Raw genomic sequence first — 17,159 nt, 5'->3', positions numbered from 1 at the left:
CAAAGTACTTATGTAAACCCACCTCTGAGATTCAGTGATAAGAGACAACATGGAGGAAAGGCCCCTGACAGCATCTCTGAATTGTATAAAAGTCATGAAAAGAATAAAGCAAATGAAAAAATATAGCAATTAAATGAAATAGTATCAGAATCAGAATACCCTTATTCGTCCCACAAAAGGGGACATTTACATTGTTACAGCAAAAGTGAAGATGAAATTAAAAAACACTTAGATAATACTGTTAGTAGTACTGCAGACATGTCACCACATGCATCAGAAAGCACCATACTCACTGTGCATGGCTGGATGCCTGATGGTAGCAGACACCCCATTAATATGACTAGCATTACATTCACATACGTAACCATACTGTTCTTATGAAAAAAAATAGAAGATCTTTGAAAAACCTGAGTTGTTGAATAGTGCAACAGGCACTTTTTTGTTATTGTTGACTCAAACAGCGTCCAGTTTTCCCATAAGGGCTCACCAGTAGTGCACTGCATAACATTTGCTCCACTGGATTAAAGAGCATTTCATGTTTTCTCCACTGGATGGGCAGTTGATCTTTCTTTCTCCAACTGAAGGGCACCTTGGAGTGTGTTGGATGGCATTTAAAGAAACAAAACCCTTTATCCCTGGAAATGCTGTGAGAAATGGGTAATTAACAACTATATATTTTCTTGACCTTTGAAACTGTTATTGACAAAACGGTATTCAATAGTCGAAGTCTTTTTAGTTTAATCTTCAGCTCTGTTGTATCAGACAAACGTCCTTTGCTTAGAATGAGCCCAGTACCTAAATCAGCTTTTGACAAAACAATCTCAACACAGACCGTTTAGTAGATTTAACTTATTTTTATTGTTTTATACATAAAATGTATTTCACTCCAAAAATATCATGGACTTTTTTGGGTGATGTAAAGTAATATTTAAAAAAAAATACACTTCTTTTTTTAAATCTTCCAATGCTAGATGAATACAGCACAGATGCCCTATCTCGCAATATTGAGAATTAAACAATGCGTGTCCGCCCCGTGATTCGGATCAGCTCCATTAAGAAATGGGTTCTTCCCAGAGACTGTGTATGAATGTCCTTCCTAGGGGCCATGCTACACCCTTCCACTATCAACATGGGTTTTGTTCTGTAAACCTGATGACAAACAAAAAAAGACAAACCAAGCTGTAAACATACCCTCCTTGGCGGGAGGTAACAAAGAACACAGACACGGCATAGTTTTTAGGGGTTTAATGGGTGTACGGATTCATTTAAAGGAAGTGATAAACACATACAAAAATACCCTTTCAATACACTTTAGAAACAAACATCTAAATGAACTGTTTTGTTAAATTTGTCCAAACAGCAAAACATGAGTTGTCTGAAACAGAGTGGTGCAGCTTTCATTAAAAAGAGACCTACCGGCTATGAATGCTATTAAAAAAAAGATCACATGGTACAAATATGCAAATATAAATAAAGTGATAAGAAAAAACCCCAATAATGAAGAATATGCCTTTTGAAAAAACAGTTCTCTGTACATTGAAGGGGAAACTGATGCTGGAAAAAGAGCCTGTGTCCCTGTGTGTCTACCTGCTCTGAAGGAGAGGGCGCCTCGTCAGCATCGCTTTATACTTTGTTACTGTATATCTTCTGTTCTGAAATCAAACAGTCACTGAGTTTCAGACCGGAAAGATGGAAGGTCGGGGCCTAAGGCAGGAAAAGAGTTGTCTCCTGACCCCCCCCACCCGTGGCCTCAGGAGATGCCTTCTTAAGAACCTCCACAGGAGGCGCAGAGGGTTAACACCCAAAACGAAGGGAATTCCGTCTTTCTCCAACACATTAACAACCATCGATGCATGCACGCTCACACACGGTCAACCACATGCACACACTCGCCAACCAGCTCAAATCATCAAAAAGCTTCAAACCATTGTTTTTTTTAACAAAGCACGACAAACTCTTCCATAGATGCAAAAACAACCAGAACTTCGCTTTACTAGCAGACCAAGGTAAACTGGTGAGGGTGTAGGAGGGGGGGGGGGGGGGGGGGGGGGGGGGGGTCAAGCAGTATCAGCCGTTTAGCCTTCCCGACGGACAGGAAATTCGTTTTTAGTTCGGACAATCACTGGTAGGCCTACGTACATAAAACTGATATTCAAACACTTTCTTGTGACCGTCTAAAGTGTCCAGCACTCGCTTGTTTGTGTCAACCTCGCCTATCCCGACATCCAAGAGCTCGAACACACCAGGAGAAGTAGGCAGAAAAACGTGTCAACCTTCTAATCCAAGACATACAATTGGCGTTTGACACTTAAACTACACTGAAAAGAATGATTAGCGTGGCATCATCGACATGGTTCTGTGCTAATCCTTTAGAGAACTAACCAATAACCGAAAAGCTTCAGAACCAATTTCACCACTTCAAGGAAATTGTTCCTGTTCTTGTAAGGGAGGTTTTTTTTACGGACACCTGAGGAGCACTCGGCGTCTACGATCACCTACACACTGCAAATCCAATACCAACCTGGAGTCCTCTTTGGGCGGTCGTGGTGCTTCCAAAGAGTCGTAGTTGTGATATCCGTCATATCCAAGCAAACCCTCAATAAAGCCTCCCCCGCAACTGTATCCAAACCTATACAGTGTTTACAAAAAAATATCCAGGGGCTGGGAGAGGTCTTTTTTGGACAAGCAATAGAGAAAAACAAAACAAAAATTACAATTTTTTTAGAACTTTTTTTTTTTTAGACATTTTTAGATAAAACTACAATAGAATGGTCAAAAGACTTAACAGGGATCTTTTGCTTTTTTTTAAGACAAAAAAAGTTATGTACATCAACATTTACTGTACAGGTTTCTGTTCAGGAGAAAAGAAAAGAAAAATAAATCAGCATACACTAGAAGTGTGTGTAGCAAGCGTTCGATAAAGGTTCTGGGCTGTTTTAAAACGCAAAAGAAAGAAAATGAAAAGAAGAACAGCTAAATTTTCATCTGTTCTGTGTACTTTTTTTAAACACAGAGGGGAGAAGACTAGTAAAAAAAACGGTCGCTTAAGGTCTTCGATAGTGTTGTGTTTAAATGCCCTCCGGCTGTGAGCGTGATAGAGGGCGCTCACAACATCTGGTTTGACCAAAATCACCTATCCTGGCAAATCTGTAACCTCTGAAGAGTGGAGGTGAGCTGTCCGTTCTGCTGCTTCACACATGAGATGTGACCTGAACACACTCCCGGCCCCCGTGTGAAGTCATCTTCTCGCTGTTTTGACTTAACGTTCAAGCCCCAACTCTGTATGTATATGAATCCAGTCTATAGTTGTTGTGTTCAAGCTATGTGGATTCTGGCCTTTTCTGTTTCTTTCAGCCTCTTGGCCTGCTCCTCCAGCGTGGGGGAGTGGGCTCTCTTGGCGGTTGCTCCGTTCAGGGGGTCGGCCCCTCGGCTCACTAATGTTGGGATGGAGCTGCCGACGGGGGTCACCGCCTGTTTGGCTGCCACGTGTTCTACAGAGGGAAAGAGATGGACTGTTAATTTGGAGCCTTCAGTCAAAACATATTATAAGTTTACCATGGTAACATGTCTTAATGAAATTATAGTAAGGGTGTCACCGGCCAATATTTGACAGTCAAATCAGGTCAAATCTGGTCAATGCTTGCCTATCAGAGACAGATTGTCAAAAAAACTTTTTTTTCCCCCTCCTTGATCCCGGTTTAGCTTTATTCGTCTCTAGAAAGAATTTGAATAGTGAAAAACGGGATGGGCATCAAAATCCACTTCCTAGTTAGGTTTGAGTAACTGTACTGATCATCATTTTTGAAAAAACGTTTGTCGCACGTAAACAAGGCATTGAGCATGAATACGTATAAAAGTAAAAGTTGTGTGATTCATTGGAGATGTATGCCTTTGTGATAATGGAGTCCTATAATCGAATATCTCCAACATGTATGCACAATGATGAAACCCCCACACACTGTATTGTATGTTTCGCCCCACATTTCTTCCTGATAATGCTACATTGTGAACAATGCTAGCTAACGTCGCTGTTGGGAGACGGTGGGCAGCAAAGTCTTGTTTGACAACAAATAATTAATAGAATTTCCAATATGTTCTATTTCGTAAAAAAGACTGTTGGGTGAAGGACAATTATCATTTTGAACATTTGTATTCAATCAGCACAAAGAACATCTGACTGAAAGTGGTATTAACTTTACAACCACATGCTATATGGACGATTCAAACTATTATTTGGTATGATTCCCTGAACAAAGTGAATAGCACCTTGATAAATGAACAGAACTGATAATTGACTGTAAGGGCAGTTATACACTCACTTGAGCCAATGACAGGAATGGACATGCCCTTCTCTTCGTCGGCAGGGGGAGCGTCAGTGGTGAGGGTGCCCTCGAACACTGGGGGCTTGGGAGGTGTGATGCTACAATACAATGAAACACACAAGGAAAGAATATAAGTGTTAAAACATTAGAAAGTCAGACTTTATTGCTGTGACTATGTTGGAAAGAAATGTGAACGCTCACTTGTGGCGGTTGAGAGCCAGTTTGATGGAATTCTTCACGACGCGACAACTGTTGCTCGCTGGGAGAGGCGACGAGGCGTCTGGCAGCTCCATGCTGGGAAGTCTCTGAGGGAGGAAATAACGTCATTAGAATTCAAAACATACATTTATTTTAAAAGTATTTAATATCTGCTTTAACAGAACACATGTCCAGATAGAGAAATAAATATCCAACGTTAAGCAAATATAAAAAGAGCCGCTACCTGTGTTCTTGAGGTATCAATGGTTGGAATGGGCTTAGCCTTTGATCCAGTTTGCTAAAGGTGAAGAGAGACAACATTTGAAAGTGTTCATTTTCTTAGCCATTACACATGCAATAGAAGCAGGCACAGTAAATGACACCTACAGCATTGGGTCCTTCTCCGTGTGAGTCAGAGGACGGTGGATATGGTTCTTTAAATGCAGAGTCATCATTGGGCACCACCTGCAAAAGAAAATGTCACAATTTTAATCTGGCAAAAAGTTTAAATCCAGCAACAAATATATTCCACACACACACACGCTCCTTACCTCTGCTTCTTTGGGCCTCTTGGCCAGGTCCTCTTGTGTCGGGGAGTGGGGTCTCTTGGCAGCGGCTCCGTTGGGGGAGTCCTCCAGGCCGTTGTTGGGCTCCTCTCGGGGGCTGCTGGTGGCGTCGGGCAGCACGTCCTCCATCAGCGCCGCAGAGACGGAGCTGCTGGGGGGGGGAGAGGCAGGCTTTGCTTTAACCGCAGGTTCTGCAGAAAAAAAGAAGACGGAGAAATTAGATCAGGATCATATGTTCGCGTTTTTGACACCCATTTAGGATGCTTTGAACATCAACATACCTGTGCTTATTTAAGACTGTTCACACATTTGAAAGAGTTTGTTTGGTATGTGATATTATTATATACTGGCTGGGTAATGAGAATGTCAATTATGCCTTAGGACTCTCACTAATTAAGGGATGGGCAATATAATTAATAAATTATTAAATAAATAATAAAAAGATCATAAAAAAGCCCAAACCATTGCCTGCTCACAGTCATTTTGAGATTTCTTTTTAAATGCGTGAATAATTATTACATTTGAATAAAATGTAATACATTTCCAAAGACAAATGACTTCAAACATCAAAGGGTTATATTATTTTAGAGAATATTGAAAGAAGTATATCCTCTATATTGTAAAGGCATTATTGTTTAAAAGCAGTATAGCCCAGCCCTGATTATAGTGAGTATCTGTGTAATTGTCAATGGGGAAGAAGTACTCACTTGAGCCAATGACAGGAATGGACATCCCTTGGTCTGTAGCAACAGTTGCGGTTGCAGTTGCGGTTGCAGTTGCCGTTGGAGTTGCGGTTGCAGTTGCGGTTGCAGTTGCGGCTGCAGTTGCTGCTGCCGTTGGAGTTGCTGCTGCGGTTGCCACTGGCGCTGCAGGTGTTGCTGGTGATGCTGTCGCTGCGGTCGCTGCACTGGGAGCTGGAGAGCCCTCCACGAAAAGCTGCTTTGGGGGGCTTACGCTGCAAAATCAACAAGACCGAACACATTTGATCAGCATCATATTGTGTATTTCAGCCTGTATAAAAGCATTGATTGCAATTGAAAAGGCTAAACGGCATGAGATAAAACGTAACAATAAACTGCGCTAGAAGTGAAGAGCTGCGTCATACCCGTCATCTGTGTCAGACGCAGGCTTGGCGGGCTTGCTGCTGGGGGAGGTGAAGGGGGTCCCCGAGTCCGTGTCTCTGGAGCTGTCCAGGTGGCTGCTGTCCAGAGAGAGGCGCTTAGAGCTGCCCCCGTTAGAGCTGCGGTTCAACTCTGCTATGCTCTGCAGAGGAAAATAATAATACAGTCAATGATGATGATAGTTAAAATGATGATTATGGGTTTGTCTCAACATGCATAGGAAGATAAATCACCCTCTTCTTCTTCTGCACCAGTTCTGGGGGAAGGTACTGATGGAGCTGTTTCTTCTTCACGTGTGTCGCTTCGATCTTCATCCCATCCTTCAGCATGTTGATGTTGTTGGCCTGTCGGTACACTGCAGAGAACAACATGTTGTGGTATGGGTTATTATTTACTGGCATGAAACTATACATACGTTTGACTTTTTATTCAAGCGATTTCTGGCAATTTCTTGGTGTTGTGATACTACAGGACCTACCGGTGTCTGTGAAGGACTGGATGTCGTACGTCAGGTCAATGTTCACACTCTCCGCATTCTCCACTTTCTTGAAGATGATCCCGATGAACCACATGGACACAAAGTCGTTCCTGTTACAGAAACACACAAGCAGTTAGTCATACCTATTTTGTTGCATCAATGCTCCCGTCCATGTATATGCAAGCATTATAAAATGATATTGATGTACATCTAAAGATACATTTTTACAGATAAAAAGAAAAAGAAACAGCTCATGTAAAAGAATGCATTTTTACGATTGGAATAAATCGTGTATATTCCAAGTGAGACACAGACACGTGTCATATGAGAGGTTGCCAAATCGCATTAGATTGTTAGTTTTGGCCTTTTAATATTTATAGTAGAGTTGAGTTGGTCAAGCCACTAGACTTCATGACTCATTGAAAAATAACTCGCATATGATAAAACAGGCAACATGGTCTGTTCACTTAAGGGCTAAAAAAAACATGCCAATTGACCGTAGCTTTGATTCATGACTGGCAGGATTTGCTTTCACTCATACATTCATATTCACAGAGCAGTTTGCATGTATGGATTAGATCTGAACTCACTCGTTGCGGTTCTCCTTGGACCCGGGGAAGGACTGGGGGTTGACATGAGCCAGGGTGATGTACTCGTTCCTCTCCAGGTTTCCCACCAGAACGCGGATCTTGGACTCCACCAGACCGATCCTGAGGGAAATAACATCAGGTTGTATTTACAGAGTTAGCGATAACAAAACCAGTTATCCTCACAGCGTTGCGGTCTCACTCCGACACTTACCATTCCAAGTGGTTTTCTTCTGTGGAGGCACTGGCAGTCAGAACGATGTAATGCCTGCAGAACACGACAGAGAAAATCAGACAAGATGCAGAGTAACTGAACACAACACCCTCTAAGACATAACAATGAGTATATATGGACTTGCAGCGCCATGGGAATGTTTGCTATATCCTATGCTAATGTGGTGGAGTAAAATGTTAAAGTAGAAAGTACAACAGTCTTTGAGTAAATGTACTTAGGTGCTTTCCACAACTGTCCATACATAACTAATGAAAACTTCACTAAATACAATACATGTTTGCGTCTTGTATAATTCTACATGAACATTCAAATAATGAAATAGTGTTATCAGCAGTATTTCTTCTTTAAAACGTTTCAATTCGATGTGCCACACCAGCACTCAGGTAATGTAGCTGCAATGGTGAAGCAGCAGCACCAACAGAACAGGGCAGTTGTGGTTCTTGTGTGGGAAGAAACTCTCATAAACAAACTTTACTGACCACAGCTCGGATGAGTCAAATGTGCCCAAACCCAAAAAGTGAAAACAATAAGTTGCATCATCCAATTTTTGTTCGAACTGCATAGTATGGTAGGGCGCTGCAATTGATTGAAACGTTAAAAATGTTTTGCTACGACTGCAGCATTATGAGTTTCTCTGGTATTCGCAACAATAGTCAAAACAATAGCATTTACGTTTTTTTAAATCTATGGCCTGCCAAATAATGTCCACATAACTTAATGCTTGCTTTTTTCAATACGTGAACAAATACAGACATGTTAAAGACTTTTTACCCATGCCATATGAGACACATGTAGCTCTGTTTGCTTGGCTTGCTGTTGTAGATACAATATTCCATCAATACATCCTTTATGTGAAAGGAATCAACACCTACTTGTACTTTTGGAAGAAGTTGGGAGGCTCAAAGAGTTTGGACCATTCTGTTTTTCCCTGAAGAATCTCATCTGTGACGCTGAGGCCTGTTAATGTCAGACACGTGGGAGAAAGATATCTCAGACATTCAAAGTGACACTGTTACTCAAAGGAACCTAATTGTACTGTTAAAATTAGGCACGATATGAGATGTTCAGAACTGGTAGAGTAGGTAGATATTTGATGTGTTGTCTGTATTACCGTATTTGAATTCCTCGCTCATGATGGTGCGCGTTGACGAGGAGACGTTGTAGGTGGAGTTCTGCTGGGGGTAGGCGGGGGTGATGATGGGCATCAGGTGGTATCTGTCAGACGGGTTCACCTAAAAACACAGGGATTGATTTGGCTGCAGACATGAGAGACTTCTCTAACACCACCCACCACTTTCAATGTGTAGGGAAACTCTACACCCACACACTGTAAAGCACCAGACACATCCCACACACAGGGAACCTCCCAATCCACCTTTATGCTCTTCGTGTTTCCCTTATTTGCATTTTTCCAAACAAAACAAGGAGAATTGAAGGAAACTTGACGTGACGTGCTTCCCTTTAAAACATTATGTAAAAGCATCTGTCAAATTGGATTTTGGATCTGTAGCTTGTAACGGAGCTTTAGCCTCTTACCTTGAAGTACTTTTCTTAACAGATATGTAAGCCAAATCACCCAATTTAGCCATTTGATTATGAAGTTATCCAATTGGACAAACTATTTGAACTGCATGATCACATTGAGCTTTAACATCATGTGAAAACATCTACATCAAACCTGTTTTAAACTGTGTACTGGCCAATTACAAGCTTATTTGTATTTATCTTAATAATAAATCCAGGCTCTGTTTAAAAAAAAAAGGAACAATGTGAGAATGCCTTTTCACTAGACTTTATTTTGAAGGGCTTTTTGACAGCAACTTTACATGCGTTTTAAATCATTTTTGCCTGCAGCAAAAGCCTTTACCATGCAATGATTTACTTCCTCACTTTAAGATCATGTTGAGCATGATTCATAGTTCAGAAAGTATGTATAGAAGCCTAAACATTAAGGAAACTATTACATTTTATATGAGCTACTTTCTGCCCAATGCACGATAATGGTTGGCCGTACTGTGACTGAACGGAAACAACAACAATAGATAATTCAAACGTGTTTATTGCTTAATAGACACAGCAAACTTGACACAGCATTTACAGCATTTAAATGTTTTATATTAAGGATATAGATTAATTAGTTTAGGATAAATGTATGATATTGTAAAAAAAAACAGTAAAAGCAAAACTAATGTATCAATGCACTAGCGTAGGAGAAAATATTTAAAAGAATATCCTGCATAAGATAGTGTATTCATATGTGCACACAGGCTATGGACTGCAGTGTTTATTACGGGATTTGAACACAATTTCAGATCTTTTTTGCTTCTCAATTACTAAAGCACTTTTGAAGAAGTGTGTCTGATAAAAGACGTCCATGTAGGAAATCTTCCTTGCTCCAAGCTGCTCTTGGAAGCCTCCTCCGAGGACAACATTGGAACTCATGGTAGAGGAAACATTTCCATGATGACAGAGGACTAAGGATACTTGAAATAGGATAAAAAAGGTTTTTACCTATGCTTTGTCTGTTGATGTAACACTAAAAAAACTCACAATTTAGCAGAATAAGTCCAGGTTGTGTGTCCTACGACTACACAGCAGTACACATACAAAAAAAAGGCATAACATCATAATCATCAATACACTGGTGTCATACTCACTCTAGGATCCCACACAGGTAAATTCAGATTACTGTCCTCAGGCTGTTTCAAAAGCACAGGATTTGGCCACTCCCTAGGATGCAAATGAAAATAGTAAAGTGTGTAAATATTCAAAACACACTGATGACTGGACAGGGCTATGAAACACTGCCATCAAGTGGAAAGCTACACACTCACCACTTGGAAAACACCAAGAAGAACTTGTGGACCAGCGTGGCGGCCACGGCGTTGGGGTAGAGCTGGCAGGTCCTGGCCACCAGCATGGCCCACGACACTCCACCCAGGAACCCCAGCATGTTGGAGTAGATCCCACGACCTGCAGGCGAAGGTGGAGACCATTTATACTTTTTGGTGTTACCCCAAAAGATGAGCAGCGGTTTGTCAAGTATACACTCAAATGGAAGCAGAACATTTGAATGCACTCACGTTTTGCCCAGAGTTTAATGGCTCTCAATGTCAGTCTGAAGTTCTCTTTGTTTGGCACCAGGTACAGTATTTCATCAGTTACACGACAACCTGCAGAAAAGGCATTAGAAAACTAAATAGATAGAAGTATTACACTCCTGCATACATTGTGTTTATGCCAAGTATGGAAAGTGTTAAAAGGGTCCAAACCACCTGCTGCAAGTGTGATGCACTATAAGCTTAATCTACTTTTGCAACAGCATCAGTCCTCAATTCATTATCATCTCTTCTCTTTTGAATGCAATAGAGTCCATGTAGCGTACCATTAAGGCTGCGGATGCACCGTATGTCCAAGTTTCTCAGGATGGAGTCCCCCCTCAGGTCCAGGTTGTCTGGAATGGACTGTAAGGCCAGTCTGGCAAAAAGCAGATCAATCTGCACAGAGAGGAAAGTATTAAAGTATAGTATTAAGGACTTTAAATTGCCCAACTCGTATCTAGACACACTGGGTAGTACAAATATGTAACAGCGAACTACAAGGCACAAAAATTTATTTTATTTGGATCATATATATAAAAAAAAAAATTGGTTGAACTTTGTTTCTTGGGGGACAGGAAAGAAAGTTCAAAGATGTGGTTCAAGATGAGCTTTTAAATGATTAAGAAATATTGTTTTAATTATGAAGAAAGGGACAATAAAAGTACAATTGGCAGATCGAAGAATAACAGAGGTTCCAAATGCAGACAGACAAGTGCAATGGCGGTTTCATAAGGGGTTGTTTGGAAAGGGCAGACGCCTTACCCCTTCATTTAGCTTATTTCTATAGAATTGCTGTTCCAAACTATTTCACCATCAACACCGTGCTTCCTTGGGTATTAATCTGTACCCATTTTTCTGATGAAGTTCTCAACAAAAACATATTTGTATGTTATTGTAATGGACAGCTACAGCTGACAGGAAGTCATCTTTCAAATCACTGTCTTGCCAATGTCTTTACTACACTTACACATCTATAAAAGCTTTGCCAGAATGGTAATTTCTGAGAAGTATGCCTGTCGTTATGCAATACCCCTGTATGAATTCAACAGTTGCATCTCAAAGTGACTTACCTCTATTCCGTCAAATTTGAATTTTATCACCGGTACAAAGGCATCCTCGACAGCCTTGAGAAAGCAACAAAAAAGACAATATTAACAACACATCTGAGAGAATGTATAGTCGACTGACATCAACATGATCAACAAGTGAAAATCAAAGTCGAGAAAACAGAGCTTGTAAAAAGACATGTCAAATAACTAGGTGACATCAAGATGTCTTTGGGGATCTGGGTGTGTTCAAATCAATCATCACCTCCTCCTTACAATATCCAATAAACACATGTGTAACCCTTTTTCACCAAAGGCTCCAACAGCTTTCATTTTGGGATATCAAATTAGAATAGTTTTTACTTTAAACTGCACGTTAACACTTAAACATAGCATCTAAATTTGGTTGTTCCAATAAAAAATGAATTTAGTGTCATAACAAATACAAACTGAAAGGGGTGTACATATTGTTTCATCATTTATATTGATGCCAATTAAGACACACACCTTGGGAAATTAACATTAGGAGCAGACCTTACAACAACAAGGCTAATGCTCTTGGGTATTGCGCTCTGCTGAGGGTTCATTCATTATAACGCTCCAATGTATTCAGCCAAAATAAAGTGTCTCGGCTTTCAGGATATAATTGAGGAATATTAAGCAATGTTAGGTTTTGTTATGCATTTTGAATTCCACAGTTCTCACTCGGGAGCGGTGATGTAAGTAGGCAAGTTGCTTTTGCACTATTTGCAAAGAATGTTTTGAACTCGGGAATGAAACATGGGCTTCCTCCACAAGGAAACGGCCAGACATGCGACAGAAACTTACCCTCAGGTCTTTGATCTCTTCGTGCTGTTTGAATTTCTCAAAGAAAGATGAGAAAAAGTCACTTCTTTCTACATGGCGTGGAGCCACACACAAGGCATCAATATCAGCTCCTGTAAGAAACAGTCACTTTCAGAAGAGTATTCGACGCTGCCCACTGACCAGTAGGTTAAAGGGATTATGAATTTCATAACAATCTGATAAATAAACTGATTAAAGTTTCGGCAGTCAAGGTTAAAGAGAGTTTGTGTTATAAAACAACACGAAGAGTAGCTCAAGTGAAGTGCAGCAACCTTAGAATGTAGTAATGTGCCTGGCCTTGCTTTGTACAGTCAAAGCTGACAATGTTTCAAGGATTCGATTTTTTAAAAATTAAATAAAAGACAAGATGTTTATTTCTAGACAATGATATCCTTAAGTAAACCCTGTAAAAAGGCAGGTAAATAGGAAAAATAGAAAACCTTTTTAAGATGTTTGTAAGACTACAGGTGAGTGTCTATCTTCCACCTTTTGTGCCGCCACCATATCCATTTCTCTACACTAAAGCTTGTACATCTTCAATGGTCTCAAATTCTGCTTTGATAAAAGAAATCCTGACAAATCCAAAAATAATTGTGAAGTCAAATCAATGTAGTAAGGGTCCTTATAATTAGGTTTTAGTATTTACTGTTACATATATATTTATATTCTGCAATCAATGAAAAATGTTGAAATGCATAACATAGGCTAGTCTGTACAAAACCAGGGAAAGGTATGAATTACAATTGCTCACTAACTTTTAACATGTTTGAATCAATTACGCCATAAAAAGCGTACAGAATTTTGAATAATTAACTGACTTTTCTTTTAACCTCGTGCTTTAGTGTGGTCTTGACCAGACTGAACTGATTTTTCTTCCGGGAAAAGAGTGTCCCACTCTTGACCTAACAATCAACATCGGCCCTCTGTTGTTTCCCCGACTCAGACTGCAAGGAATCTGGGTGTGACCTAGGGCTGAACGATTAATCGATTTTAAATCGAAATCGCGATTTGAACCGATGCAATTATCAAATCACAAAGCCTGCGATTTTATTTAACTTTTTTTTTCTTGTGTGTCAGTCATCCACACCAATCAGAAGTGCTGTGCTCCACATGTACCAGCCATTGTTAACCAATCAGAAGTGGCCCATGATAGAAGGTGATGGCAGGTGATTGGATCAATCTGTCTAAGTATTTTTGAAAGTGCCTGCCCTTTCCAAATGGCTTCCAATGGAGCTTTCCTAGATGGTTTGGTGAAACAAACCATCTGAGTCAGGTTAGTAATGCTCCATCACATGTTTTACATCTATTACAGGGTGAATCTTAAACTGAAGCTTGACTTTAAAGCAACCCAACGGAAGCTTCATGTAAGTTTAGTTCTTTCACTCGTAGCTCGGGCTGCGGGGGTGCTAGAGACGGGAGCATGTTGATGCGACCTTCCTAGCCGGAGACATGGCCGCATTTTACAATAAACTTCCGTTGGGTCGCTTAAAAACAAATATTGCAAATCGAATCGCTATATTTTTCAGAAAAATCGCAATTCGATTTTTCCCCAAAATCGTGCAGCCCTAGTGGGTGTGACCCTAAATAACAAACTGTCCTTCACTGCAAACATCGCTGCTACAACCCACTGCTGCAGATACAGTCTCTTTACAACATCAGGAGGATACGTCCCCTCCTGACCCAGAAAGCGACGCAACTTCTGGTCCAGGCTCTCGTCATCTCACGCCTAGACTACTGCAACTCCCTCCTGGCTGGTCTACCTGCATGTGCCATCTGACCTCTGCAGCTCATCCAGAATGCAGCGGCTCGTCTGGTCTTCAACCTTCCTACATTTTCCCACACCACGCCGCTCCTCCGCTCACTTCACTGGCTTCCAGTAACTGCAAGAATCCATTTCAAGACACTGGTACTAGCGTACCATGCTGTGAATGGATCTGGCCCTTCCTACATCCAGGACATGGTTAAACCATACACCCCAGCACGTGCACTCCGCTCTGCATCAGCCAAACGGCTCGCTGCACCCGCACTGCGAGGGGGACCCAAGTTCCCATCAGCAAAAACACCTCGGTTTGCTATCCTGGCTCCAAAATGGTGGAATGAGCTCCCCATTGACATCAGGACAGCAGAAAGCTTACACATCTTCCGGCGCAGACTAAAGACTCATCTCTTTCGACTTCGAGCAATAGAATTACTATCAAAGCACTTATATACTAACAAAGGACTGGCTTATCTAAAGCTAGTTGAGTAGCATTTGAAATGTTTTGGTTCTATGAAACCTGATGTACTTATATGATTCTGTTTTCTTCAAGTTTGTATCTTCTTATTGTAAGTCGCTTTGGATAAAAGCGTCAGCTAAATGCAATGTGGTCAGGGTGAACTGAACTTTTCAAAAACAAACAGATACGCCTGCTTAGACAGGGTTGACTGCTGTGTCGCAGTTATGTTCTGATAACTCAATCTCTCTTTGCTCCTTTTGAATACCAATATAGCCAAGCATAGTACAAATGTTGAAATCAAAGTTGATGGATGATGTCTCCGCAATGACTTGACATACCTTTTGTGTGCACTCCAAGTCTGTATGAACCAAATGTAAATATCTTGCCCCCAACACAGCTTATAGCTGATGGTGGGAGGTTCTGTGGAGAGAAGGATAAACATTGAAATCAGTATGATGTCGTTTGATCATTAGGGCAAAACCATGGATAGCTTTGGTGTCTCTGAATTAATAGTCACCATTAAGCTAAAAGACTCCATAATACAACATAAATCATATATTTTACTTGGAAGGCATTCGACAGAACCCACCTTTAGTTCACTGATCTCTGATATCCATTCTTTAACAAAGTTATTCAACTTCCCAAGAACGGCAAGTCTAAAAAAGAACAACAACATTTTAGTGGGGGCAATCATATAGTGAGAAGGAAAATTATACCACAACTTCACAAATTAATTTGGCCTAAACATGTAGATTCAAACATAATACTATGAAATGTATGCACTCAAGATGCCTAGTAGTGTTATGGCTAAAATAAAATTAGACTATTTTTCTTACCTATGGTTCAACTCCTCTTCATCTTCAAACACCCCAAATGGTTTCATAGCATCACAGAGCTTCTTGGTGTACTGGTGGTCTATTTCTCGTGGGGGTGCAAGGCTGATGGCAGAGGTGATGCCATAATGTTTCTGAGGCTGCTGCCCACCAGGCATGGCGCTGCAAAAGAGGTCACGACAAGGGAATAGGAGTCAAAACATGAAATGACAGCTACTACACGACACTGTCCATGTTCGTTTTTTCATGCCAGGTTTCAAAGTTAAGACGAAGGAATGCATCATTCACATATTGTGAGTGCAATGCTTTGCTAGTTTATGTTCCCCTGCTTTATATTATTACCGCGAACCTGTGTAATGCAGCAATGTGCTTAACTTTGAAGTCAAAAGGGGAGCACGTTATCAGAGGAAGATATATCCATGTTATCTGAACAAAGACTTGGAATTAGTCTGCAAAGCAAAACTGGGTGGATTCAGATAACAGTTCGTTGTACACAATATTGAATGAGAATGTAAACTTCACGCCACAATAACAGTTGAGTGTAGTTTAATAATCTGTTCTTCATTCGACCCTAGTCTCGTTTAGGCATTGGATTAAAACATAGGATATGGTGTTTTTAGTTTATTCAATAATGTCAGGACCGTCCCGAACCTGTATTAACTTAACGAGTTTAGCATTTTAGTGTTTACTTAAAGAATCCCAAGTCCAACACTACTAAACGACCGATTTAAATGAAGTATCCACCCCGGATTTCCCACCACAATAACATAACACCACGCGTGTTAATGATAGCATAGTAGTGAGCAATTCCAAATCTGAAAAGTGAGTTTATCGAAAATACAGGCATGAGTTTGAAGTGATTTACGTTAATGTTGGTATTCAGGCTGGCGGCGAACGAGCGTTAGCCGAGAGGCTACAAACAGGTTGCAGGCGCTAACAAATTAGCTAATTTAGCAAGTTAGCAAACGTTAGCTTGCTGCTACGGAAGAATTTGTCTAACTAACGACTCGCTTTCCGGTTAGTCCTAATTAAGGGTTGACATTTTATCAAACAAAAACACGTGCAATCCGTTCATTTTGATGGTCATAGTCCCACCATAGTTAAGAAACAACAAACAAGCGCGCTAGCCAACAAATGGTGGCTGCAGGCCTTGTTTGGTTGTTGTGACAGTTGGCTAACGTTAGCCTTTAGCCTATTCTTTAGGACTCTCTTAAACGCGAACAAAGATGCTCATGAAAGGAAAATGTACCGTATGCATGACTTACCTTGACATTTCTTTCATGACACTCTAAAAAGCTTGCACTGTTTTTCTGCTGTAAACCCGTAAAAAACTAAGAAAGCCAGCAAGTGGAAATGATAACAGCCTCGACCTGATTACAACAATGGTCACTTTGGAGCAGTTCAAACCTTCCCACTGAACCGGAATCACTTCTTATAAAATAACGTATGAGCAGCACGCAATCCTGCGGGGATATTCATATCTAATTCATTAACAAAACGCACAGTATTTTTGGAAGGTAGCACCTGACATGCGTTTAATAGCTAGTGTAGACTTTTTCTTTACTCAAAACTACAAATGTAACGGCATTTGTGTTCGCGCAGCACGCTGA

General features: G+C 40.7%; 1 protein-coding gene across 3 annotated transcripts; it reads right to left on the bottom strand.

Annotated features, from left to right (window-relative positions):
- Nucleotides 1–2,789: 2,789 nt before the first annotated feature.
- On the bottom strand, nucleotides 2,790–17,159 carry papolg (poly(A) polymerase gamma). Of its 3 annotated transcripts, XM_034122605.1 has the most exons (24): nucleotides 16,815–17,154; nucleotides 15,553–15,711; nucleotides 15,306–15,372; nucleotides 15,055–15,136; nucleotides 12,483–12,592; nucleotides 11,679–11,732; nucleotides 10,893–11,004; nucleotides 10,591–10,680; nucleotides 10,342–10,480; nucleotides 10,165–10,237; nucleotides 8,619–8,739; nucleotides 8,380–8,464; nucleotides 7,487–7,540; nucleotides 7,276–7,395; nucleotides 6,686–6,795; nucleotides 6,441–6,562; nucleotides 6,192–6,349; nucleotides 5,794–6,041; nucleotides 5,072–5,277; nucleotides 4,908–4,985; nucleotides 4,765–4,818; nucleotides 4,524–4,627; nucleotides 4,320–4,420; nucleotides 2,790–3,491 (listed from the first exon to the last, which is right to left on the bottom strand). In XM_034122605.1, exons 1-24 carry the CDS (start codon nucleotides 16,829–16,831, stop codon nucleotides 3,316–3,318), a joined length of 2,640 nt encoding a protein of 879 aa, XP_033978496.1. In that variant the 5' UTR covers nucleotides 16,832–17,154; the 3' UTR covers nucleotides 2,790–3,315. The 3 variants fall into 3 exon arrangements, with proteins under 3 accessions (XP_033978496.1, XP_033978497.1, XP_033978498.1); XM_034122606.1 differs by lacking the exons at nucleotides 4,320–4,420; nucleotides 4,524–4,627; nucleotides 4,765–4,818; nucleotides 4,908–4,985; nucleotides 5,072–5,277 and having other exon boundaries at nucleotides 16,815–17,156; XM_034122607.1 differs by lacking the exons at nucleotides 2,790–3,491; nucleotides 4,320–4,420; nucleotides 4,524–4,627; ... (10 more) ...; nucleotides 8,619–8,739; nucleotides 10,165–10,237 and having other exon boundaries at nucleotides 10,338–10,480; nucleotides 16,815–17,159.

This window comes from Trematomus bernacchii, unplaced genomic scaffold (assembly GCF_902827165.1).
Source record: "Trematomus bernacchii unplaced genomic scaffold, fTreBer1.1, whole genome shotgun sequence".
Taxonomy (NCBI): domain Eukaryota; kingdom Metazoa; phylum Chordata; class Actinopteri; order Perciformes; family Nototheniidae; genus Trematomus; species Trematomus bernacchii.
Note: the sequence above shows the minus strand (reverse complement) of the source record. Positions and strands in the feature narration are given on the sequence as shown.

Bases quoted from the DNA above. Each gene is read 5' to 3' on its own strand.
- papolg (XM_034122605.1), bottom strand. The intron at 8,740-10,164 runs GTGAGTATGACA...CTGTGTTTTTAG, and splicing joins TACCTGTGTGGGATCCTAGA to GTGAACCCGTCTGACAGATA. The intron at 8,465-8,618 runs GTAATACAGACA...TGACATTAACAG, and splicing joins GAGCGAGGAATTCAAATACG to GCCTCAGCGTCACAGATGAG.